Below are 26,310 nucleotides of genomic sequence, written 5' to 3' on the forward strand. Positions count from 1 at the left end.
TGGGAAACAAACCCATCTCCACTGCAAGGACCAGGCTGCCCCCACAAGTCTTTCTGAACCAGCCCTTCGGCGTGGCTAGCGTGGCCTCGGCACAGCCTCTGGTGATGGTCTCCATGTGACTATCGGATAGTCAGTGGTCTCTCAAGCTTGATCCAGACACTGTGCACAGTTCTGGAGTTTCTGCTATGCACTCAAGGATCTTAAGGCAGAGACCAGGTCTCACACCAGACACATGGCCAAGTAAGTACTCTGGGCAGTGGCAGCTCTGTGGCTGTTACCTAAGGAAAAGCAGAACGCGGCTTTCCCTCCTGGGCCAGGCCAGGATCCATGACCATCTAGAGAAATGATCTGAAAGATGCGTTTGCGTTTTTGAGGCATGGCTTCTGTCCCTGGCCTTCCCCCGCCCTTTGCGGTGTTCTCAGCAATGTCCCACTTCTAAATCCTAGGGTCGTGCCAAGCCAGGCTGTGAGCACCCTCAGCCCCTGCCCTGCTCCTGCAAGAAAAGAAAGAGGAGGGGGCCCGGAGGGCCTGCGAGCCCGCTCATGGCCGCTCCTACATCACCCTCACTCAGAAAGCATGTAATTACAAGCGACTGGGGCTGCGGCATGTCTTTGCCATCAGAGCCAGTGAAGCACAGATAACCCTGCAGTGACACTCAGAGGCTCACTTAATTCCCTGGAATACACGGCAAAGAGCATTGCTCCCCTGAAGGAGAGAGCACCAAACGGCCCTCCAGAGATGTGCTGGAGTGACGCGCAGTGTCTGTCATGGCACCGCGTGCTCCTACACACGGCCTGTGTGTGCTTGCAGCCTGGGGAGCCCGGGCTGCCACCAGAACAGCACGGGGGGGCATGGCAGGACTGCAGCACCCTGCCCCACACACCCCTCACTTCACTCCTCAGACATGTGTCTCCTGGACTGTGGGCTTGTTACCCCACTTGAGGCACCTGAGTCTGATTAATCTGGCCACAGACATCCAGGGAGTGCCATGTTCCCAGACAACGGTGTGGCCACAAGTCCTAACAGTGACCGATGGGGCGCTCCACAAACCCCAAGGCCCTAAACGAAATAGCTCCTACTGGAGACAGAGACCCAGCTCCACATCCCGAGCTCCCCTGGTAGTACAAGGAGACCAGCATGACCAAGCTGCACAGGGAAGGCAGGAGGGGGTGGGGAGCTGTGTGATGGACAGACCTGTGGGCACGGGTCCCAGCCTGGGGCAAGTCTCTCGCCCTCTGGGCCTTACTTTTTGCATCTGCAAAAAGGGAAAACGCTGCAGAGAGTGTCAGATAGGGGAGAATGGCTGCAAAGCATCCAGAACTTGAAAGGTGTTGGGAGTCTCAGCTGATGGGACGATGAGTGAGAAGCCCTGGGCAGGAGGGTGGGAGTGGGCTGGGGTGCCTTTTTATTGAACCCACGAAGTGCCAGAGGCATCTAAAGGGACCCAACAATGCTAACCCACTCCACACGCATCACTACCCCGCACGGGGGTCCACAGAGGGGCTGACCCATGGGTCCCGGCACTGGGCTGTATGTAGGGAAGGGAAGAGCGCCAGCAGAGGTCCGGGGCATAAGACCCTGACTAGCTGCTGGTCAGGCAGAGCCGAGGGAGGGCTTTCTGGGAGAGGACCATTTGCTGTGGGCACAGGGGACGATCTGGAGTTAGACTGCCTGTGGACAAGGAGGGGGAAGGCTGTTCCAAGCCCAGGGAACAGCGCAGAGGGAGGCACCAGTGTTGGGAATGGAGCACTGGGGTGCTTGGGGCAGAGTGTTGGGGGCAAATGTATGGAGGGTGGGGCTGCGGGCTGGAGAGCTGGGGAGGTGAGGCGGCAGGGCGGCTGGCCCACCCCCTTCAGCACCAGGCCTGCCTGAACAGGAAGCTCCTCCCCCAGGCCGATTCCTTGCAGGGCCAATCAGAGGAAGGCCTCCTGCTGGTCTCCACGGCTGGGACCAGGCTGGGACTCAGTGCCCTCACCCCCGGCCAGTTCAGGTGGGAAGCCAGTCGATGTCCTTGGTCAGGGCTGGTAAACACACGGCTGGTCGCTGCACGTGTTGCTTGGTGGAAGTTTCCAGGGACACTCTCTCTGGGCATCTGTACGCTTCCGGGGGCTGGGGGGTGGGCTGGGTCTCAGGCTAGGACCCACCAGGGTCACAGTAGCAAGCAGTGGTTTCCTCACCTCCACAGAGCTGCCTTGGACAGACTGCAATCAACAAGCTCCCTGTGTGTGTTGCTTCTGCTTTTGCTACAACATTCACAGTGACCTACAGCGGCTCTCATAGGGGTGCGCCTGCCCGGAGATCTGCACAAAGGTGTGCCATACTTCAGAGGAGCCGAGCGGTTAAGCTCCTTCCCTGAGCCGGGGGGACGTTCCCGGACAACACAGCTGCCGCCGTCTGACTCTGCCAAGGCATGTCACTTCCGTGCTCCCCACTTTTCCTTGCTTGTAAAACGAAAGGGGTACACTAAATGCCTTGCAGGTCTCTTCTAGTTCTAAAAAATTAAAAATCTACTCACTCTAGGAAGCCATCAAAACTGCGATGGCTCTTTTAACTGCTCTGCTGGCCACAGCACTAGAGCCCTCCCTGAGCTTGCCCGTGTCGGCGGCAGGGCGTGAGCACAGCCCTCCGGCGCTGCGATCTGTCTGGAAAGTCGGCGTCGCCAATGCACGTCCCCGTGGTCGGGATTCAGAGTCACAGCCAAGCGGCCACGGCCCCCTGGGCTCTGAACCCCGGGCCCGAGTGGTTGACAGGTGTGAGCGGATGTGTGGGATGGTCCGCTCCCTGCTGTCCTCCTTCCTGGCATTGTCGCCATGGGCCAGTGCATCCGTCACACTGCAGAAGCACGGCCACGGGGTGGGGCCTCGGCGATGGCACTGCTCTGACTTCTGCGGACCCTTTCAGCCTGGCTGACTTCTCTCTGCCTGGGCAATCTGGACGCAGATGAGAGGATGGTGCTTTGACAGGGTGGAAACGTTTCCCTGTGGCAAGAGGGTGAGCCGCAGGAGGGGCAGCGCCCCTACTCAGGCTCCTGCCAAGCCTGCCACACCCACATATCGCTCTCAGGACCCTAGGAGGTGGGGAGGTTCCTCTTCTACAGATCAGAGAGGCCAAGAGCCTGGACGAGGTTGCTGGCCAGGGCAGGGTCAAGCCTCCCACCTGCCGGGGAGGGAGGGGTTTTATTGTGTCCTTCCAGCATTCAGGACACACTGAGCAACCTGCACTTGCCTCCGATCCCTGCCCTCCCTGCTGCTGGGTCCACAAAGGTGACGTTGACAGCGGGCGGCCTCTCCCAGATTTCGTGGGAGCAGGAAGGAGGGCCGGGCTCCCGGGACTCCCAGCTGCTCCGCCACGCGGCTCCAGCAGGAGTCGCTGGCTCGCTTTCCTTGAGGCCTCCATTTATTGCCAGGGATCCCATCGGGCTAATTGACAGTCCAGCTCTCAGCAGAGAGGATTTTCTCACACCACATCGTGGTCTTCACCAGCTCATTCCTCAGATGATGTTTATTAATCTACTTCTGGAGAAATATTCGTTTTCTCTGCGGCTCGGCCATCTGTGTGGTAATGGGAAACGGAGGGACTAAGCACGCATCCAGGGAGACCGGAGGCAGGCAGGCAAGGGGGGAGCCGCCTGGTCTCTGCACCAGCAGGACGCAGAGCTACGAGGTGATATGTGGAGCGCTCCCGGGCAGGGCAGAGGCATCGGGGTAGTTTATGTCTCCGGAATGATGACAAAAGCCAGGTGGTCTGGGTAGCACTTTCGGCTCATGAATCTCCCTGCAGGGATGAAGAGATCTATTCCCCAGGCAGGGGGATTTATAACTGCCTGGGCCTGCAGAAGGCCCTGTGCGCTGGGACTCGCTCAGGCTCAAACGCTGATGCGCCCCACGCCGAGGCCCCTGTCTGGGGCAGGCGTGTGCCTACCGGGCGTCCGGGGAGGCCGTGGGACACCTGGGGGATGTGCGCTTGGAAGTCTCAGCCCGAACTGCCGCACTCAGCACAAGCTGGTTGCCCTGTCTGCTGAGGAGGGGAGTGAGGTCACGTGCAGAGTCAGTGTATCGGGGGGGACCCACCCCAACACGCACACTGGTTTCTCAGCTTTCACAGTCAAAGATGGAGAGCGAGGAGAGCAGCGGACATGGGGGAGCAGGGGCTCAGCCCCCCTCAGGTGAGACTAAGGGAGGGGCCCCACCCAGGCTGAAGACCCCAGGGATGGTGGCAGCCAGCCTGGCCCAGAGATCCCGCCCGTCCCGCCTGTCTCTTGGCGCAGAGGGAGGAGCCCAAACCTAAGCTTGGTGCAGCCCAGAGATTCGCAAGGACTTCCCAGGGCTCCGCACACACTTCCACCCAGAGGCAGGACTGGGAACAGGCCTCCCTTGTCTGAGGAGGGGCAGGGACCAGGCAGAATACAGGGGAGCAGAGAGGAAAGGGGCGTTTCATGAAAGCATGACAGGCGAGCTGACCGAGGAGCCCGCTTTGCTCTTCCAGGTGCTGCGAAGCGGGGATGCCTGCCTCGCAGGCTTCCCTCCTGCGCCTTGGAGGGTCTTCTCCTTTCCCACCTTTCCCGTGTCCTCCCCTCTGTGCTCAATTCCCTGCCAGGCACTGGGGTCCTTCCCATCTGACAGGGCTGCAGAGTGAGCTGAGCCAGGAGCACTCACCGGGGCACGTCTGGCATCTTTAGGGCAACTGGAGGGAGAGGACAGGAGAGAACCATGGGACAGGGGGCCTCTTCTGGGGTGGGCCAGGCCAGGCTGACCCGTGGCCATCACTGGAATTCTCCCACCAGGCAGGTCTCACCCGCACCCCCCATACCTCCACTGTCACAGCTCAGTAAACAGAGACTCTAGGTTAAGCATCTCACCTAAGACCCAGGTCATGGGCAGGGCCCTGCTGGCAATGCAGTCAGCAGCAGGGGGCTGGGGAGTCCAAGGCCCAGTGCTGCCACAGCCTCAGGCCCTGAACCCTCGTCTGGAGTGCCCCGTCACCCAGATGGCAGACGCTGCACTGAGCGCTTTACTCCAGGCCGTCTGCGCGCGGGGCGCACCCAGGTCAGGCTGCGCAGGGCCAGGAGAAAGAGGAGGCCTCCCGCCACAGCGCTGAGCTCGTTCTAAGTGCGGCCGCTTTGCCCAGGCACCTGGCTCCTCACCTTCTCTGAGGCCTTTATCACATGTTTTCACTTTCTAGTGGCCAGTTCAGGAGGCTTCCTCTCTGTGCTCACAGCAGCAGGGTCCCGGGCCTGGGGGGGATCCTGCCTCCACTCCTCGAGAGCCCCCCACCTTTCTCAGGGGGGCCTCCTGCCTCACAGCCAAGGAGCTGGGAGCGGCCCTGGCAGACAGAGCCGAGCTCCTGTTCCATGGGCACCTGCTGCCTGTGAAACCATTGGGTTCCTTCCTCCCCACCCCCAGCCCTGACCTGGATGCTCCAAAATCCCCTCCGGGGCTCTGAACTGCATCTTCTGAGGGCACAGGGGCTGGCCGGCCTGAGATTTGAACAAGTACCTGGGTTTTAAGGTACCAGTGGAAAGATTAATTGGCAAGTCCATTATATTCAAGCAGCCAGAGATGCCTCGATTCAATTAAAAAAAAGGACTCTGATAGCATTCAGTGACTCTGCCATGAACATCCTCACATGAAGGGCTGTCTCCTCGGGGAGATGAAGGCTGTTAAGTACTGCATTTTAAGTACTTATTCAATAAGCTGTCGGTGCTTTCTGCTTGCTCACCTACCTAATCACCAAGCACCTGGTTCACTGCTCTGGTCCCTCCTTGGGAGGTGGGCTCAGGCAGAGACCCCTGCTCTTCCAGTGATGCCAACTCCTCTCAAGCCCAGGGATGAATCTGGGCTGCACGAGGCTTCTCTTGTCTTGCTCTTGGGCTCTCCTGGGAATGGTGGTCAAGGGCTGTGACACACGTACCACCAAGGGGCCTGGGACTGCCCTCCTGCAGAAACCACAGCCGCTGCCCACTCTGCTCTTTGCTGCAATGTGCATGAGGCTCCATGGCCAAGCCTGGGGATGGTTGCCTTGGAAGAGCCTGATGCCCAGGCCAGCCTTGCACAGGCTTTGCCTGCTGACCCCATTCAGGGTCCAAGCTGGGCAGTCATGGGGGGAGGGGCTTATTATGTGCTCAGGGATGGAGAGAAGAGGACCCTGTGTGTGGTGGCCTGCCCAGCTGATGCTAACACAGAAACTCCATTTCCAAAGGGCCTTGCACCCATGGGTGATTTGTGGGTCCAAGCATGTCCCCCCACAAACCTGTGGAGTCTCACTCACTCGTTTATCAAGAACCCCAGAGCTGTATTAGTCAGTGTTGTCCAAAGACAGAACGCACCGCCTCGGGAGGTGGTGAGCTCCCTCTCACTGGAGGAGTGCAAGCAAAGGCTGGGTGATCGCCTGGCAGGAGCATTAGATGGGTGGGGATCTGGGAGCTAGAGCACTGTCTTGGGACATGGCCAGACACAGATCCTAATGCTCGCTCTGTCGCTGAGCCCATGTGACTTGCCCATTGGGAAGGCACGCCTCTGTGCCACACTAGGCGTGGGCACCCAGACCACACCATGGCGGCCCCTCTCTTTGGTCCCACAGGATGGTGGTGCCTCCTTCTCTTCCTGCAGGACCCCCAGTCTTGGTCACTGACTCTCTTGGAGGACCCCGACCAGGCCAAGGAGGCTCACTTGCCGATTCGCCCACCTGGTCTTCTTTTGGGGGTGTGTGTGGCTGGGGTGCTAGCTGGAAGCTGCAAAGCTGAGGGAGGGCTCTGGCCCCCTCTCTAGAATGGGGAGCCCTGACACTTCGTTGCCCTCCGCTTTGGCTGTAGCCACTGATGTCTGGGCAACAGGAAAGCCCCTGTCTGCACCATATCACACATACTGCCATAAAGTGAAAAAGTAAAGACCTAGCACGCATGTTGCACCAGTGGTAGCAACAGAAGTCAGAACATTTCTCTGGGATTCTGGTCCTAATTGATCCTGGCTGGGCGCACCTGCAATGCCAAGGCACAGCCCTAGGACCCAGAATCCAGGTGCAGCTGAAAGCCTGTCCTGCTCCTCTTCCTCTTTTCTGCAGCAAATGTGATCTGCTGACTGCCCCCAGGTTCAGACACACACACACACACACACACACGCACGCACGCACGCACGCACGCACTGGCCTTCCAGCCCTCAGCATAACTTCCCAAGCATTCTGCAGGATGAGGGCTAGAGCCCTCTCTGGGGGCTGCTGCTTTGCCCAGTGGGGGCCCCCAGGGTCAGGTGCTAAACGAGAGAAGACTGCTCATTTCCTCACTAGCAGTGCCTGCCCTGGGCTCGACATGCAACTGTGTTTTCTGCCAAAGTGCACAGGCAAGAAGAAAAATAGTGGCTGTGGAGACCTCAAGAACAAAGACCAAGCTAGCTGTGCAGTGTGGGGAGAGAAAGAGAGAGGAAGAGGGGGAGAAAGAGAATTCTAAGGCCAAGTCTCACTTGACTTGCCTCTGCTGCAGCAGCCTCATTGCCAAACCAGTCCAGCAAACTGCCTGGAACAAAAGAGCCAAGCAGCCCATGAATCACGGGGCTGGAGGGCCCTGCAGAGGGGAGCTGGTGCTGCTACGCACACGGCTGCTTCCACTTCACTCTGTGGGCTCCAGGGACAAGCGCTCTGCCGTCCCAGCCAGTGACAAACCAGCCCACCTCCTGGTCACGAAGGGGCAGCAAGAAAGGCCTGCCTGGGACCCCATGCAGGGCAGGGAAGCACACAGGCCGGCAGGGCAGCTGGGAGGTGGGACCTGAAACACAGCTTTGCACCTGCTGCGGGGGCAGGTCTCCACCCACCCAGCCTGTGCGTGCCCCTTAGCTGCAAGACTCGAGGATGGGCTGGAAGTTTGCAAGGGCCCACACCATCCTAACTGACAAGGTACCCTGGCCTATGTGGGTCACTTGGAAGGATGGAGGCCAGAGACCTCTCTTGCTGGGAAGAGAAGGGAAACAGCAGAGAGCACACAGCATGGCAACTGTCCTAGGCCTTTGGCTCCCTGCACTGAAGCTGAAAGAATGCAGCCTGTTTCCCCTCATCTGATCTGCCCTCAGAAGTCTCTAGAAGGTCAGGATGGGAAAGGTGTGCAGAGACCACTTCTAACCCCTTTGTTTTCCTGAGGGCAGGCCTGAGGCTTCGAGCAGGTCAGGCCCTGATGAGGGAGCTGGGCACAGAGCAGCCAGGCAGCGAGGCCCAGGCTCCCGTGCTGCAGGCCTTGCTGCCCCCTCCCAGCCTCAGGGCTGGCCCAGTCCTCAGCCTGGCCCTGGGCACAGACCGCATTGTTTAAATGAACCAATGAACTAATCCATGGTATTGTGCTCACTGGACCTACCCCAGAGCTGCTCAGAAAGACAACAAACATTTTCCCAAAGCAAGCAACTCCATGATCCAAAATTCACACCACCTGCCATCCAGGGGTGATAAGCTAGGATCCCGGGTACACCTGGTTTGACCCCTTTCTTGCCTTAGCACCCGAGGCCCTGGAGGAGGGGCTCCTGGCCGCAGGCACGCCTGTGATCAGGCTGGCCATGGATGCCTGACGGCCTGCCGCTGGCTCTCTCTCTCTTGCGAGCAAAGGACATGAGGTGGGACAGGAAAAGAAAGGGCGGGTGAGGCTGCAACCCACGGTGGTCAACACCTGTTCCACAGGTACATACAAATTTCATCCCTTCTAAAGTTTATCCACCCACATTATCGTAAGAATCCAAGTTTAGCACTGTCCTTCACACCTAAAACAGTAGAAAGTCAGCACGAGTACATGTGCGTTAGGAAGCCTGTCATGTGTTGTTCGTACATTAACTCCTCAATTCCCATGTTAAGGGAACGCTGAAAAGTAGGAAGCTTGTTCCCACTTCAGCAACGAGGAAACAGGCTGACAGCGGTGAAGTCACCTGCCTAGGGTCCCACAGCTGGACGCGGCAAGACCAGACCTGAGCCCCAAGCTCTTCGCGCCCTAGTTCACAACCATGGATCACAGCACCAGGCAGAGTCGAGAATCACCTGCCTCAGAGGCCAAGGAGCAGCGGCAGAGGGCGGAACCAGGCCCGACCCGCCTCCCCGCACCTGGTCCTGTCCCTCCACAAAATTAAAGCCACGAGGGACACCTGCAAAGGGGGCAGGGCCGAAGAGGAAGCTGGGGGTGAACCAGACTGAGGTTCTGGCGTCCTTTCAACCAAGTTGCCACTTCCTACAGCCCCAGCTCCTGGCTCCCGTCCCATTCGGATCGCCCCTGGGAAGTAAACACACGTTTGTCACCGTGACAGCACAATAATGAGAGGAAACCAGGGCCTGGAGTAGGAGCAGGCGGGACACACAATGCCCCCCACACAGGGCAGCCCGGCAGAGGCCACCTCCACCCAGAGCACAGTCACTCCCTCCTGGGTGCCCAGCTCAACCTGCTGCCCTTCAAAGGCAGGGACCTCAGAGAGTCTGGGATGTCTTTCTAGAAAGGTCTCTCCAAATGTGACTCCCAGGTTGTTGCCAGGCAACCAAATGACAGCGGGACAGGTGCCCCTCAACCCCAACCGCCTGCCCCTGTTTATCTGGACGCAGCTTTCACCCCTGGTGAAAAGGCGCAGGGGTGTGCTGGGTGGCAATTTCAACCCTGACCCATCTCGGAGCCGCTGAGGTCTATCTGGTCAAGTAACGGGGAGATGGGGCCTGGGTCTGGACGGGCTCTCCCTCCAGCAATGCTGACATCCACTCTTCCGGGCCTCCCTCAGTCTCAGGCCAGGAAGGTCAACACAGGGGCCTGGCCGTGAGTTACTGGCAAAAGCTGGCAAAGAAGTATGTGAAGCCACTCTGTGTGGCTTCTGCCTGGTGTCTGGGAAATCAGCTCCGAGGTCACGGGAAGAAGCGGCCGACTGTCCCCTGGGCCTCCCGTCCCAGCCAAGGCGGACTGTCACATCAAGCCCGCTACCGCTTCCTCCCCTCACCCGGAGGGGCTGCTGTGACGCCCAGGCCCCGGGGAGCGGGGGCCCGGGAGTACCACGCTCGCTCCTGCAGACTCACATCCCAGCCAGAAGCCCAAGCAGCCAGAAGGAGCATCCCCCGAAAGCACGCTATTCACACTGCCGGGCCGCCCTGCCTGGTACCAGCCCAGGAGGCAGGGCCACACATACCTATTAAAGAGGTTGTTGCGGCGAACCATCCGAAGAAAGCCAGTGGGGTCGGTGACCGAGTTGAGCCTGTTGTTCATCTCCTCAAACTGCTGGTCCATGATGTCTCCGGCTTCACTCTCTGTCTCACTGCTGGCACAGGCCCTGTGGGGAAACGGCAGAGAAAGGGCGCTGAGCACTGCTGCAAGCCTGCTCCGAGGCCCCGTCAGTTCAGCACCCAGCGCGGCCCTGCACGGCACCTCCTGAGTCCCTTCCTGCTCCCCTCAGCCTACGCCCTGCCCACTCGTGTCGCACTCCGCTGGCTGCATCCCCTGTGAACCCGCTGCAGGAAAGGGCTGGGACGGCACCCAGGCTGCACTCCATGCATCCAGCGTGTGCCCGACACAGACCGGGTGCTCAACCATCATTTGTTGTGTCCTGACTGCCAGCCGGGAGCTCCGCCAGTGCAGAGCTTGGGTGAGTGTGCTGAGTGGCAGGAGCCCCAGTCCATTCCAGCCCAGAACCAGTAATTAAGCACCTACCTGTGCCAGGCACCATGCCAGGTGGGGGCACACACAGCCCCCAAAGGCATTCTTCCAGACGAGGAGACAAACATGCACACGAGTGGCTGCAATGCCAGGCAGAGGGGGACTTTGAAATGTAGGCTTGAGAAACGTTGCTGACTGGAGCCCATTTCCAAGCTCAGCATGAGGGTGTTATAATTTTTGAATTAATAAATTCATATTTCCCCCGTGACAGACTGTAAAAGAACATCTCACAATGGATTTTAAATAAATAGAAGTACCCAGAAGTGCCCTGATTCATCAGTATGATTAAAATAACAAAGGGCATATTAAACGTAAAAGCTGTGCCCTGTGGCCCTGCGAGGCCAAGACAGACGTGATGACATGGTCACAAAGGTGTCCGAGGGGGCTCTGGCCTCCGCCGGTCCTCACCGTGTCCCAGTCCACCGAGGCTGAGGCTCAGCGAGGGCAGACCTCTACGTGGAGCCCCGTCTTCCTTCAGCATCCTGATTACATGCAGACTTTGTGGAAATGCTGAGTGATGTCTGGCCCACAGACGACACCCAACCCACGTGGCAACTTTGTTTAAAGTCTCCTGCTGCCTAAGGAGCAGAGGGGAAGAGTGGAGAGTGCCAGGGCACTGGAGGCAGAGGACAGACGCACAGACCAGCCACGTAAGCCACTCACATGCTGGAGAAGTGGGATCTGGAAAGGAACAGACTTCCTGCTGCCCAGAGGGAAAAGGCTTGGCACCTTGAGATTTGGGTTTGGCCCAGGTGAGCATGGCCTGCCAAATGGCTAGGCTGGTGAGCCCGTGGCATCAGGATTACAGGACAGAGAAGGGGAATGACCCCCTCAGCGGGTCGTCACAGAGACAAATGAGACGCAGCGTGTGAAGCTGCTCAGTAAACCTGCAGGCTCTAAGTGAACGTCAACCCTGGTGAGATGTCCATTTTATGTGTCAACTTGACTGGGCCCTGCGGTGCCCAGACATTTGATGAAACATTATCCTAGGTGTGGCTGTGAGGGTGTTTCTGAGAGATTAACATTGGAACCAGTAGACTGAGGAAAGCAAACTGCCCTCCCCATGTGGGTGGGCCCCATTCTATCCACTGAGGGCCTGAACAGAACAAAAAGGAGGAGTAAGAGAGCACTCCCTGCCTGCCTACCTGCCTTTGATCTGGGACATGGGTCTCCTTCCCCTTCAGATGTGGACAGATTGGAACTTACATCACCGGCTCTCCTGCGTGTTCAGCTCGCCCACGACAGATCTGGGACTTCTCAGACCTCATAACGGTGTGAGCCAATTCCTCACAATAAACTTCCATGCATGTGTCTGTGCACGCACGTGCCCTATCTGTTCCTCTGGAGAACCTGGCATCAGGCACCAGATTCCGACTCAGCCGTGCTCCTTGCAGAAGGTCACGCAAACGTCCCATCACTGGGAGAGGATCTCAGGAGCCGGAGCCCCAGAGAAGTGTCAGGACTGGGGCAGTCTTCAAGGGCGGCAGAGAGGTATGATTTCGGAGCCAGCTGCTGTCCTTCGTCCCAGAACCACACCGATGGCTGGTAAAGGCATTAGCCTGCCTTTCTTCCCAGCCACACAATCCGGACATGACCCTTCAAACCCAGCACAGTGCCCAGCATACAGCAGGTACGCAAAGAGGAACTGCTGAACGAATGCCTACACTGGAGAGCATTTTACAACATGCAAAGTATTTTTACACAGATTTAATCCTATCTGTCCAACAAGCCTGTGAGGCAGTTCTCGTCATCTCCACTTTATTTCTGAGCAGACTGAGGTCTGGAAAAGCTGAGGAACTTGGCCAAGGAGCACTAAGTGGTAGAGCCAGACCTGACCTCCCTGCCCCTCCCCCTCTAAGGCTCTAAGTGTGGGGTTTGACTAGGGGAAGGAAGGGATTGAATACAGGAAACTTCCGAGTACCTAAACAAATCACCATGGCTTCCAACCTGTTGGAGAGCAGGAGCAAGGTTTTATTCCTCTTGCCACCCCACGGGCGTCAGTCGACAGGGTGAGCAGCTGAAGGCTTAAAATGCTCCCTTGGGAGCTGAGGGCCCTTCACAGAGACCCTGGTAAATATCACTCAACAAGCTCTTCTGTCCAGGGACACATTTATCATCTGAACGCGACGGCCTGCTTGGAGCTGAGAAATCTGCCTGTCATTCGGTGCTTTGCAAAGGCGAGAAGAATTGGCTGGAACCGGTATCGGCCTCCATTATCTTGCAGCTCCGCTCGTGCTGTCAGCTGCGGACTGAGCCCTCAGAATCTCATACTTAATGGGGTTGTTTCCTATTTCCTGACCCTTCAGAGTATTAACACTGAAGGGAAAAACAAACAGGCGATGTCAGAGATAAGGGAATCTCCCATTTACAAAACAAGACTCATCTATACAGCAGGGATCCCGAGTGTCTTGCCATCAACGGTCGCCATATCACAATCACAGGCCCCTCATTTCTCTGAGAGACTTTCTAGAGATGGCACATCTAGTGCCATCTTTCTAGAGATGGCACAGCTAGTCTGATGCCATTCACTTTGATCCAGCAAGGATTACTGAGCGGGACCTACGTGCAAGAACCACAAAGGCCAAACAAGAGAGTCTCACTACGCCTGCCTTCAAGGCACATACCAACCTGTATGACTAGTGACTACTGGCTAAGGTGGGTTAAGAAGGAGGCAGGAGGGTATCAGCCTATAGCCAAGAGAGGGAGGGCAAAGAGCTTTCCTGGAATTAGCTGCATCTGAGCGGCATCTGAAGGATACAACTTTGACAGGTAGAGGCTGGGATGGTGGCTGGGAGTGGAGGGATGGAACAGTATGAGGAGGTGTGGAGATAAGACAGTGTGGGGACTCTCTGGGGCCCAGGGAATAGCCCAGGTGAGCTGGAGGAGAGGGAAAGAGTGGCAGAGAGGAAGGAGAGAGTGGTGGAAGGCCTTGAACTTGGAAGGCAGTAGAGAGCTGTCAGTCCAGGCCTCTAAGCAGGGCGTAGTGGGCTCAGGGCTGCTGTCTGAGAGACAGTCAACTGGCCCAGACTGGCGAATGCCAATTACACGGGAAGGAGAAAGTCAGGTGGCTATTACCAGCACCTACTCAGAAGCAGCCCTGAAGGCCGGGGGTCGAGCCCAGTGGGGGCTGTTTGCCCCTCACACCTACTAGAAACCCCATTCTCAGGAGTTACTATTGTGTTAATACATTAATGTACCCTGGGTCTCAACACGCCAGGTGAGGCAAGCTTTCCACAAGCCCTCGGGCTCTGAGATCTGGGTAGTGGCTCCCTCCTCTGCCCCGAGCTCCCATCCCCTGTCTCCCTACAAATGGACAAGGCTGGCTGTAAACCCACCGTCCTGGTTCCTCCTCATTCTTTGCTCTCTATTATCACCAACAGTGGTTCTGCTTGTCCTGTGGTTGGGCCGGCTATCTCATTAGTCTGGACCTGTGAACTAGGGTGGCAAGGCTGAGAGTGAGGAAGTGAGAACTAACAGGAGAAACATTACCAAACAGAGAACTTATCTTCCTGAAACTCATTGAAGGGAAAGGGTAAAAGACAACTAGCAGTTAATTCATGGCAGACAGAGAAACTGAAAGTGGAAGCTAGTCTTAGTGGAAGAGGAAGGGGTTCAGTTTGGACCTGCTGAAAGTGCAGACAGGACACTGAGTTGGTGATGCCAAGTATGTAGATACTGATTCAATTATTTAGATGGTCTTCCTTCCAGAAGGGCTGGAGACTATTAGAAATCCAAGTCTGGTGCTGAAGAGAGAGGTTGGGACCAACTGTTTGATATCCCATTCATTTATTCACTTAATAAATGTTATTAAGAATTTGTTATAAATATCCTGCTATACCACGTTCTGGTTCTAGGTAAAATGGAGTAAAAACACATTCCACCCCACCTTTCCGACTGAATACACCTATAAATTCTTGATGGGCTGCACAGAACAGGATATCTGAGGAATGTGAAAAGTAAACAATAACAGGCAAATGAGGGAGGAAGCCCAGAATTCAAAGTGCCACCAAATCAGTACTGAGCTTCCCACTCTTTGTCCCTGTGAAATCCATCAGACAGGTCTCTCTGAAACCCCCAGATGTAGAAGCAGGAATCAGTGTGAACAGAGACCTCCAGGAGACGCCCTCTGTTTCTGGCTCAGAGACACTACAGAAAATCTCCCATTTTTCTTATTCTTTCATTTCTGTTCTCATGTTCCAGGCCACAAACAAATCCTGTCAGTTGACCTACTCTAAAATAATTGCTAATGGAAGTCATTCAGATAGAAGGGAAGTGACACCAGAAAGAACTAGGAACATCAGGAAAGAAGGGAGAGTAACAGAAATATCAAACATCTGAGTAGATATAATACACTATTCTTCTCCTAACACTGTCTGCTGGAGTTTTATTTATTTATTTTTATTTATATTTTTTTATAAATTTAGCTTTACTTTTTATTTATTTATTTTTGGCTGTGTTGGGTCTTCGTTGCCGTGCATGGGCTCTCTCTAGTTGTGGTGAGCAGGGACTGCTCTTCATTGCGGTGCATGGGCTTTTCATTGCGGTGTTTTCTCTTGTTGCGGAGCATGGGCTCTAGGCGCATGGGCTTCAGTAGTTGTGGCACGCGGGCTTCAGTAGTTGTGGCTTGCAGGCTCTAGAGTGTAGGCTCAGTAGTTGTGGCACACGGACTTAGCTGCTCCGCGGCATGTGGGGTCTTCCCAGACCAGGGATCAAACCTATGTCCCCCGCATTGGCAGGCAGATTCTTAACCACTGCGCCACCAGGGAAATCCCTGGAGCTTTAATGTAGGTAGATGTAGTATGTAAGACAAATACAAGATGGTGAGGGGTGCTGGTAAAGGTTCCCATATGGTGATAAGACTTTTATATTTCTCTTGAATTAATAAAGTATCAATAGTAAGTAAACTGCAGAATATAAAAAGTATATATATATTATAATCTCTAGAACAACTATTTTAAAAGCTACAAAATGAAACATAGTCAAAGACACATGAGATAAATTAAGGGACTTCAAAAAAAAAGTTCAAATAACCCAAAATAAGGCAAGAAAGGGAAAACAGAGGAATGAAAAACAGAGACTCAAACGAAAAACTAATATTAATATGACATACATAAATCCACACATATCAATAATTATATTAAAAGTAAATGGTCTAAATACAGAGACTGACAGAATGGAATTAAAAACATAATCTAATTAAATGCTTTTACAAGAAATTCTCTTCAAATATGATACAGGAAGGTTTAAAGTAAAAGGATACAAAAAGATTTATCATGCAAATAGTATTCAAAACAAAGCTGGAGTGGTTACGTTAATATCAAAGTAGACTTCAAAGCAAAGAAAATTACCAGGGATAAAGAGGGACATTACACAATGATAAAAGGGCCAATTCACCAGGAACATAAAATGGTTCTCAATGTGTATTCACCTATCAGCAGAGCTTCAAAATACATGATATAAAAACTGACAGAACTGAAAAGAGAGGTGGATAAATTGACAGGGATTTTAATACTCCTTTCTTAGTAGTTGACAGAACTGGTAGACAGAAAATCAACAAGATACAGAAGAACTGAACAATACCATCAACCAACTGAATATAATTGAAATTTAGAGAAAACTCTACCCAACAAAAGTACAACACATATTCTTGTCAAATGCATGGAGAATATTCCTTAGAATAGACCATACCTTGGGTCATAAAACAACCTTAACAAATTTTAAATAATGCAAAATATGCCCTCTGCTCACCATGGAATTAGATTTGAAAGCAAAAAAACGAAAGTTAACAGGAAAATCTCCCAACACTTGGAAACTAAACAACACACTTCTAAATAACTGTCAAAGAAGAAGCCTTAAGAGAAACTAGGAAAATATTTTGAACTGAACAAAACTGAAAATACAACATAAATTTGTGGGACATAGATAAAGCCTTAGAGATAAGTAAATAGCATTAAATGCTTATATTAAAAAAGAAAGGGCTGAAATGACAAGAAGGTGGGGGTAGCAATACTCATATCAGACAAAACAGACTTTAAAACAAAAGCCATAAAGAAAGATAAAGAAAGACACTATATAATGACAAAAGGATCAATACAAGAAGGGATATTACACTCATTAACATAAAAGCACCCAATATAGGAGCACCTAAAATACATAAAATGAATACTAACAGACAAAAAGGGAGAAGCTGATGGGAATACAGTAACAGTAGGAGACTTCAACACCCCACTGACATCAATGGACAGATCTTTCAGACAGAAAATCAATAAGGCAACAGAGATCCTAAATGACACAATAGAACAGTTAGACTTAATTAATATTTTCAGGACATTACAACCAAAGGCACAGAATATACATTCTTTTCAAGCGTACATGGAACATTCTCTAGGGTACACCACATACTAGAACACAAAACAAGCCTCAACAAATTTAAGAGGATAGAAATTATTTCAAGCATCTTTTGTGACCACAACGGCATGAAACCAGAGATCAACCACAGAGAGAAAAACAAGAAAAAAACGATTACATGGAGACTAAAAAACATGCTACTAAAAAACCAATGGGTGAAGGATGAAATCAAAGAGGAAATTTAAAAAATGCCTCAAGACAATAAACACACAACCATACAAAATCTATGGGATGCAGCAAAAATGTCCTAGAGGGACGTCCATAGGGATACAGGCCTTCCTCAAAAAAAGATAAAAATCTCAAATAACCTAACCTACCACCTAAAAGAATTAAAAAAAGAAGAAACAAAACCTAACGTCAGCAGAAGGAAAGAAATAATAAAGAGAGGAAATAAATAAAATAGAGATTAAAATAACAATAGAAAAATCAATAAAACCAAGATCTGGTTTTTTGAAAGGATAGACAAAATTGACAAACCTCTGGCCAGGCTCACCAAGAAGAAAAGAGAGAGGACCCAAATAAACAAAATAAGAAATGAAAAAGGATAAATAACCAATACCACAGAAATACAAAGAAGCATAAAAACAATTATATGAACAATTATATGCCAACAATTTGGACAATCTATAAGAAATGGACAAGTTTCTAGAAACATACAGCCCACCAAAAGTGAATCAAGAAGAAATAGATACTTTGAACTGACCAATCACTAGAAGTGAAATAGAATCTGTAAAAAAAAAAAAAAAAAACTTCCCTGCAAACAAAAGTTCAGGACCAGATGGCTTCACTGGGGAATTCTGCCAAACATACAAAGAACTTATACCAATCCTTCACAAACTCTTCCAAACGACTGAAGAGGAGGGAACATGCCCAAAGTCATTCTATGAAGCCAACAATCACCCTGATACCAAAAACCAGACAAAGACACTACCAAAAAAGAAAGTTATAGGCCAGTATCTTTGATGTATAGATGCAAAAATCCACAATAAAATATTAGCAAACCAAATCCAACAACACACAAAAAGGATCATAACCATGATCAAGGTGGATTCATTCCAAGGTCACAAGGAAGGTTCAACATATGCAAATGAATGTGATACACCACAATAGCAAAAGACAAAAACCACATGATTATCTCAATAGATGCAGAAAAAGCATTTTATAAAATGCTTCATCCATTCATGATAAAAACTCTCACCAAAGTGGGTATAGAGGGAGCTTATCTCAATATAATAAAAGCTATTTATGACAAACCCAGAGCCAACATAACACTCAATGGTGAAAAGCTGAAAGTCTTCCCACTAAAATCTGGAACAAGACAAGGATGCCCACTATCGCCACTTCTATTCAACATAGTATTTTGGAAGTCCTAGCTACAGCAATCAGACAAGAAAAAGAAATAAAAGGCATCCAAATTGGAAGGGAAGAGGTAAAATTGTCATTATATGCAGATGACATGATACTCTAGATAGAAAACCCTAAAGACTCCACACAAAAACTATTAAAACTGATAAATGAATTCAGCAAGGTAGAAGGATACCAGATTAACATACAGAAATCTATTGCATTTCTCTACACTAACAATGAAATATCAGAAATAGAAAGTCAAAAAAAAATCCCTTTTAAAATCCCGTTAAAAAAATACCTGGGAGGGCTTCCCTGGTGGCGCAATGGTTGAGAGTCCGCCTGCCGATGCAAGGGACACGGGTTCGTGCCCTGGTCCGGGAAGATCCCACATGCCACGGAGCGGCTGGGCCCGTGAGCCATGGCTGCTGAGCCTGCGCATCTGGAGCCTGTGCTCCACAACGGGAGAGGCCACAACAGTGAGAGGCCTGCGTACCGCAAAAAAAAAAAAAAAAAAAACCTGGGAATAAACCTGACCAAGGAGGTAAAAGATTTATAATTTATATGCTGAGAACTATAAAACATTGATAAAGGAAACTGAAGATGATTCAAAGAAATGCAAAGACATCCCACAATCTTGAAGTGGAAGAATTAATATTGTTAAAATGGCCATACTACCCAAAGCAATTTAAGATTTAATGTGATCCCTATCAAATTATCCCATGGAATTTTTCACAGAACTAGAACAAACAATCCTAAAATTTATATGGAACAACTAAAGACCCAGAATTGCCAAAGCAATTCTGAGGAAAAAGAACAAAGCTGGAGGCATAACCCTCCCAGACTTCAGACAATACTACTACAAAGCTACAGTAATCAAAACAGTGTGGTATTGGCACAAAAACAGACATATAGATCAACGGAAGAGAATAGACCACACATGGTCAGTTGATCTTCAACAAAGAAGGTAAACATATACAATGGAGAAAAGATAGTTTCTTTAGCAAGTGGTGTTGGGAAAGCTGGACAGCTGCATGTAAATCAATGAAGTTAGAACTCTCCCTCACACCATACACAAAAATAAACTCAAAATGGCTTAAAGACTTAAAGACATGACATCATAAAACTCCTAGAAGAGAACATAAGCAAAACCTTCTCTGACATAAATTGTAGTAATGTTTTCTTAGGTCAGTCTCCCAAGGCAAAAGAAATAAAAATAAACAAATGGGACCTAATAAAACTTATAAGCTTTTGCACAGAAAAGGAAACCACAAACAAAAGGAAAAGACAACCTACAAACTGGGAGAAAATATTTGCAAACGATGTGACCAACAAGGGCTTAATTTCCAAAATATATAAACAGCTCATACAGCTCAATATCAAAACAAAAAAACAACCAATCAAAAAATGAGCAGAAGACCTAAACAGACATTTCTCCAAAGAAGACATACAGATGGCCAAGAGGCACAAGAAAAGACACTCAACATCACTGATTATTAGAGAAATGCAAACCACAACTACAATGAGGAATCACCTTACACTGGTCAGCACAACCTTCATCAAAAAGTCTACAAAGAGGGCTTCCCTGGTGGCACATTGGTTGAGAGTGTGCCTGACGATGCAGGGGACATGGGTTCGTGCCCCGGTCCGGGAGGATCCCACATGCCGCGGAGCGGCTGGGCCTGTGGGACATGGCCGCTGAGCCTGCACGTCCGGAGCCTGTGCTCCACAACGGGAGACGCCACAACAGTGAGAGGCCCACGTACGGCAAAAAAAAAAAAAAAAGTCTACAAAGAATAAATTCTGGGGCTTCCCTCGTGGTGCAGTGGTTAAGAATCCCCCTGCCAATGCAGGGGACACGGGTTTGAGCCCTGGTCCGGGAAGATCCCACATGCCGCAGAGCAACTAAGCCCGTGCACCACAACTACTGAGCCTGAGCTCTAGAGTCCGAGAGCCACAACTACTGAACCCACATGCCACAACCAATGAAGCCCGTGTGCCTAGAGTCCGTGCTCCGCAACAAGAGAAGCCACTGCAATGAGAGGCCTGTGCACTGCAAGGAAGAGTAGCCCCCGTTCACCACAACTAGAAAAAAGAAAGCCCGCATGCAGCAACAAAGACCCAACGCAGCCAAAAATAAATAAATCAATAAATTAATTTTTAAAAAAAAATCCTGGAAAGGATTTGGAGAAAAGGGAACACTCCTACACTGTTGGTGGGAATGTAAATTGGTGTAGCCACTATGGAGAATGGTATGGAAGTTCCTTAAAAAATTAAAAATAGAGTTACCATATGATCCAACAATCCCACTCCTGGGCATATATCCAGAAAAGACAAAAACTCTAATTCAAAAAGAAACATGCATCTCAATATTCATAGCAGCACTATTTACAATAGCCAAGACATGGAAGTACCTAAATGTCCATTGACAGAGGGATGAATAAAGAAGATGTGGGATGTGTGTGTGTGTGTGTGTGTGTGTGTGTGTGTGTATACATATGTGTATATATATACATACAAACACATATATATACACACACACAAAGGAATATTACTCAGCCATAAATAAGAATGAAATAATGCCATTTGCAGCAACATGGATGGACCTAGACATTATCATACTAAGTGAATTAAGTCAGACAGAGAAAGACAAATATCATATGATATCACTTGTATATGGCATCTAAAAAAATGATATAAATGGACTTATTTACAAAACAGAAACAGTCTCACAGACATAGAAAACAAACTTATGGTTACCAAAGGGGAAAGGGGGAAGAGATAAATTAGGAGATGGGATTAAAAGATACACACTACTGTATATAAAATGAACAGCGAGGACCTACTGTATAGCACAGGAAACTATATTCAATATCTTGTAATAACTATAATGGAAAAGAATCTGCAGAAGGATATACATATAAATGAACCACTTTGCTATACACTTGAAACTAACACAACATTGTAAATCAACAATACTTCAATTTAAAAAAAAGAAAAAAAGGGCTGATATTAATAACTAAGCTTCCACTTTAATAAGCTAGAAAAAATAAAGCAAAATAAACCAAAATAAACAGAGGCAGTAAAATAATAGAGCAGGGATCAACGAAATTGAAAAGATCAATGAAATTAAAACAATTATCTTTTATAAAAAATGATAAAGCAAGAAGTTGGTTCCATGAAAAAAATTTAAAAAATCAATAAAATCTCTATCCAGGCAGACCAAGAAGAGAAAAGGCAAAATTTATCAATACTGGGAATGAAAGAGGAAATGTAACTATTGACCCCACAGAAATTAAAGGGATAAAAAAGGAATACTACAAACAACTCTACACATATGGATTCAACAACTTAGATGAAATGGATCAATTACTCACAAACCACAAACTACTAAAATGCATCCAAAATGAAATAGATAACCTGAATAGTCCTATAACTACTAAAGAATTATATTCATAGTTGAAAACCATCCAAACTAGAAATCTCCAGGTCCAGGTGGTTTCAATGGCAAATTCTACCAAACATTTAAAGAAGAAATAATGCCAATTCTACACAATCTCTTCCAGGAACCTGAAGAAAGAACACTTCCCAACTCATTTTATGAGGCTTATATTACCCTGATACCAAAGGCAGACAAAGATAATATGGGGAAAAAACCCCTGCAGACCAATATTCCACAGATCAAATGCAAACAGACATAACAAACAAAAAGTATTATACACCACAGTCAAAGGGGAGTATGGTTATTCCAGGAATGTAAAGTTTGTTCAATATTTGAAAAATCAATCAATATAATCCACCATATTAACAGACTAAAGAAAAAAATACATGTTTATATCATTTGACGCAGAAAAGCATTTGACAAAATCTAACACCAATTCATAATGAAAACTTACAAACTAAGAATAAAAGAGAACTTCATCAACCTGATACAGAGCAGCTACAACAAGCCTACAGCTGATACCATCCTTTATGATGAAAGACTGAATGCTTACCTTGGGAACAAGGTAAGGATGTCAGCTCACACCATTCATATTCAACACAGTCCTGGCAGTCTTAGCCAGTGCAAAAAGGCAACAGAAGGAAATAAAAGAGTAAACAGATTGGAAAGGAAGAAAATAATCTACTTACAGAAGACATTACTGTCTATGTAGAAAAGACTCTATGCAAAAAGACTCCTAAAACCACTGAGTTTCACAAGGTCGTGGGATACAATATCAACACAAAAAACTCAGCATTTCTATATACTAGCAACAAACAATTACAAAATGAAAATTTTAAATGGTTCCATTTATAATAGCTCCAAAAATAAAATACTTAGGTGTAAATCTAACAAAACATGTATGGTATGTATGCTGAAAACTACAAAATGTGATGAAAGAAATCAAAAAAACATTTAAATAAATGAAGAGACATACCATGTTCATGGATTTTAAGACTCAACATAATAATGACAGCAATTTTTCCCAAATTGATCTATAAGTTTAACGTAATTCCAGTCAAAATATCAAGCCATTTATGTTGCTGTAGAGAAGCTGATTTGAAAATTTATATGAAAAGGCAAATGAACTAGAGCAGGGAAAGCAATTTTGAAGAAGTAGAATAAAGTTGGAGGGATGACACTGCCAGATTTTAAGACTTGCTATAAAGCTACAGTAACAAAGATAGTGTGGTATTGGTAAAAGGATAGAAATATAGATCAATGAAACAGAATAGCGTCCAAAAATAGACCCATCTGAATATGGACAATTAACTTTAGACAAAGGTGCAAAGACAGCTTAGCAGAGGAAGTCCTTTCAATAAATGGTTTGGGAACAACTGGACATCCACATACAAAAAAATGAACCTTCTAAAAATGAACCTCAGACTAAATCTTACACACTATACAAAAACTAAGTCAAAATGAATCACAGATCTAAATATAACAATGTAAAACCATAAAACTCTTAGAAGAAAATATAGGAGAAAATTTTTGTGACCTGGGGTTAGTGACATATTTCTTAGATTCATTTCACCAAAAGCATGATCCAGAAAGAAGAAAATTGATAAAACTGATGTCATAAAAATTAAGAACTTTCGCTCTGTGAAATACACTGTTAAGAGAAGAAAAAGACAAGCTATGGACTGAGAGAAAATATTTGTAAACCACGTATCTGTCAGAGGACTTATATCTAGAATATATAAAATATCTAGAATATATAAAGAACTTTTAAACTCAACAAGAAAACATACAGCTCAATTTGAAAAATGGGCAAAAGACTTGAACAGTCACTTTGCCAAAGAAAATATAAGGATGGCAAACAAGCACATGAAGAAATGTTCAATATTATTTTGCCATTAGAGAAATGCAAATTAAAAGATGTCACTACACATCTATTTGAATGGCTCATATTTTAAAATGCTGACAATATCAGGTGCTCGTGAGACAAATCAACTGGAACCCTCATATACTGCTGGTGGGGATGCAAAATGGTATAGTCATTCTCAAAAATACTTTTCAGTTTCTTATAAAATGAAATACGTATTTACCATATGACCCAGCAATTCCACTCCTGAAGAAATGAATTTATTTACCCTATTTACCCTAAAGAAATGGAAACTTATGTTACATAAAAACCTGTCAATGAATATTTATAGCAGTTCTAGTCATAACTACCCCAAACTAGAACCAACCCAAAGTTCCTTCAGCAAGTGAATGGATAAGCAAACTGTGGTACCTCCATAAAATGGTTGCCAGGGGTTAGGGGTAGAGGGAGGTATAGGATATAACTATAAAAAGACTATAAAAAGACAGAGTTATTTGGGTTATGGAACTTTTCTGTATCCTGATCGTGGTGGTGGTCACACAAATCTATACATGTATTAAAACTCATAGAACTGACACCAGAAGAATAAAATTTACTGTGTGCCAATTATCCATTTATTGCCTCTGTGCTCCAAATTCACCCTGCGTTGCCTGCTCTGAGATAATGGACCACAGCTCTTTAAATATTTTTTCCTCTGCCAGCGGGCAGAGTTCTGAGCATTGTCGGTAGGCAGCTCTGGAGAGACAGGCAGGAGGAAGGGGTTCTGCCCTCCTGCTTCTGCTGTGCTTGTTCGGCGGGCTCCTGCTGGGCAGGTGCCTTCTCCAGTGTCCGGCAGCCTCCAGTGGCCATCAACTTGCCCTGGTGACTACCCCTAGGGCGGTTCTGTAGTGGACTGAGACACCTCCCTGTGAACAGCTTCCCATAGCACCCTAGACAGCATATTTCCAGCAAATTCTGAGGGTGGATTTCCAGCAAGTTCCACTGGTGTGGCACCACAGCAACTTCTCTGCCACTGAGTGAGCCATGGCAGTGCCTCTCCAACAAGGTCCTCAGCCCTTGATGGGGGTGGGTTGGGCTGGGGCCTTCCTCCGCGGCTACTCAATCTCAGGGGTAGTGACTGCTCCTGACACCTGCTATTCCTGTATTCTTTAGAATACTTCTACTATCCAATCCCTTTTCATTCTAATCTCTCTTAGAGTATCTATCTATCCATGTTCAAATTACTGGGTGGTTTCTTGTTCTTACTTTGATCCTGACTGATACATACCATATGTTAATTAAAAAATATATACTAAATCCTGCTATTACTAAATTCTGAGAGGAATTCAGAAAAGCAAGATAAACTTTGGTGCCACTCATTCATCCATCTGGCCATCAGGTCAACCAACCCTCAAAACCATTCACTGTGCAACCAGTGTGTGCCAGGCCCTTAGCTGGGGCTGGGATCACTCCAAATGAAGACAGTCTCTAACCTTGACAAACTAATCTCTGCAACACAAAAAGTAAATTATTACATAGTACCGTGTATGTGTATAGAGATAGATTAAATGAAGTATCAGCAGGGGATGAGAGAGAGAGAGAGAGAGAGAGAGAAAGAGAGAGGGGCCAAATATGAGAATATGAACGGATAAGCAGCCAGTGGTTGTGCAGAGAGAGTCCCTGGAGCACTTGGACACATGGCCTGGTTTTGGTCACCCTTCTGATGGCCATGATCTGAAACAGAAGGAAAGGCAGAGAAGCACCGGCTTTGCAGACAAAACTGGTGGTCACAGTTCAGCAAAGGGGAGACCAGAGGTCTGGAAGGAGAGAAAAGATGTGGGCTGGGTGGTAAGGTGGGAGAAGAGGAGATGGGAGGCTGCACAGCACTGGGAAGTTGGGGCTGCGCTGAACGCCTTTCTCCCTGTTCTGCCCACATTCCAGTCCTGTTGGCCCAGCTCTGGACCCTTGGCCTGCCTACCTGTCCTGCTCCCTGGGCCTGATACTATCTCCCCACCCCTGTGGCTCCCTAGGCCAAAGGATTCTGGCTCAGACTTGCCTCCCTGGCCCTTTCCTGGATGCTCGACAGAGGTAGAGTTCTCTGTTCTTGCTCCAGGCCCCTGACTTAGCATTTGCCCAGCAGCCAGAGTCCTGGCTGGACCTCGCCCCAGCTCCCTGCATGGGGACGGGCGGGAGGTTGAGGTTTAGATCATTTTGGTCATGGAGAACAGTGAGGGCAAAGGTTAAAGTCAGGACAAGCTGTCCTAGGTGCAGGACGGTGGCACGGGTCCTGGTGAGGGGCTGAGAAGGGAGCTGGAGAGTACAGCAGGTGGGCAGTGGCTTCTCCATGGTGCCCACCTGCCCTGCCAGCATCTGCTCCTGGGACCCTGTGAGAAGACCAGCGCCGCCTGCTCTGGGGAATATAAATCATGCTGCCACAGAGCCATGCCAGAGCTGTCCTGTTCTCGGGGACAGGGCTTGGCTAGAGGCTCCAGAGAGGATTTTCATTTGTAAGCACGGCCTCCTGATCTCTCCAAGTACACGCTCTCTGTCATCCCTCTGACAGCTGTGACTGAAGCTCTACACAAGTACACTTTATGTTTCAACAACCCTTTGCTAACTCATTCC

General features: G+C 48.9%; 1 protein-coding gene across 3 annotated transcripts in view; it reads right to left on the bottom strand.

Moving 5' to 3' along the window:
• TTC28 (tetratricopeptide repeat domain 28) overlaps positions 1-26,310 on the bottom strand; it is a 661,711-nt gene that overhangs the window by 27,527 nt on the left and 607,874 nt on the right. For all 3 annotated transcript variants that reach the window (XM_060028281.1, XM_060028280.1, XM_060028282.1), the window contains one exon: positions 10,125-10,265. In XM_060028281.1, the coding sequence (XP_059884264.1) occupies positions 10,125-10,265 (141 nt within the window). The remainder of the gene's footprint in view (positions 1-10,124; positions 10,266-26,310) is intronic.

The sequence above is a fragment of the Delphinus delphis genome, chromosome 13, assembly GCF_949987515.2.
Source record: "Delphinus delphis chromosome 13, mDelDel1.2, whole genome shotgun sequence".
Lineage (NCBI taxonomy): Eukaryota > Metazoa > Chordata > Mammalia > Artiodactyla > Delphinidae > Delphinus > Delphinus delphis.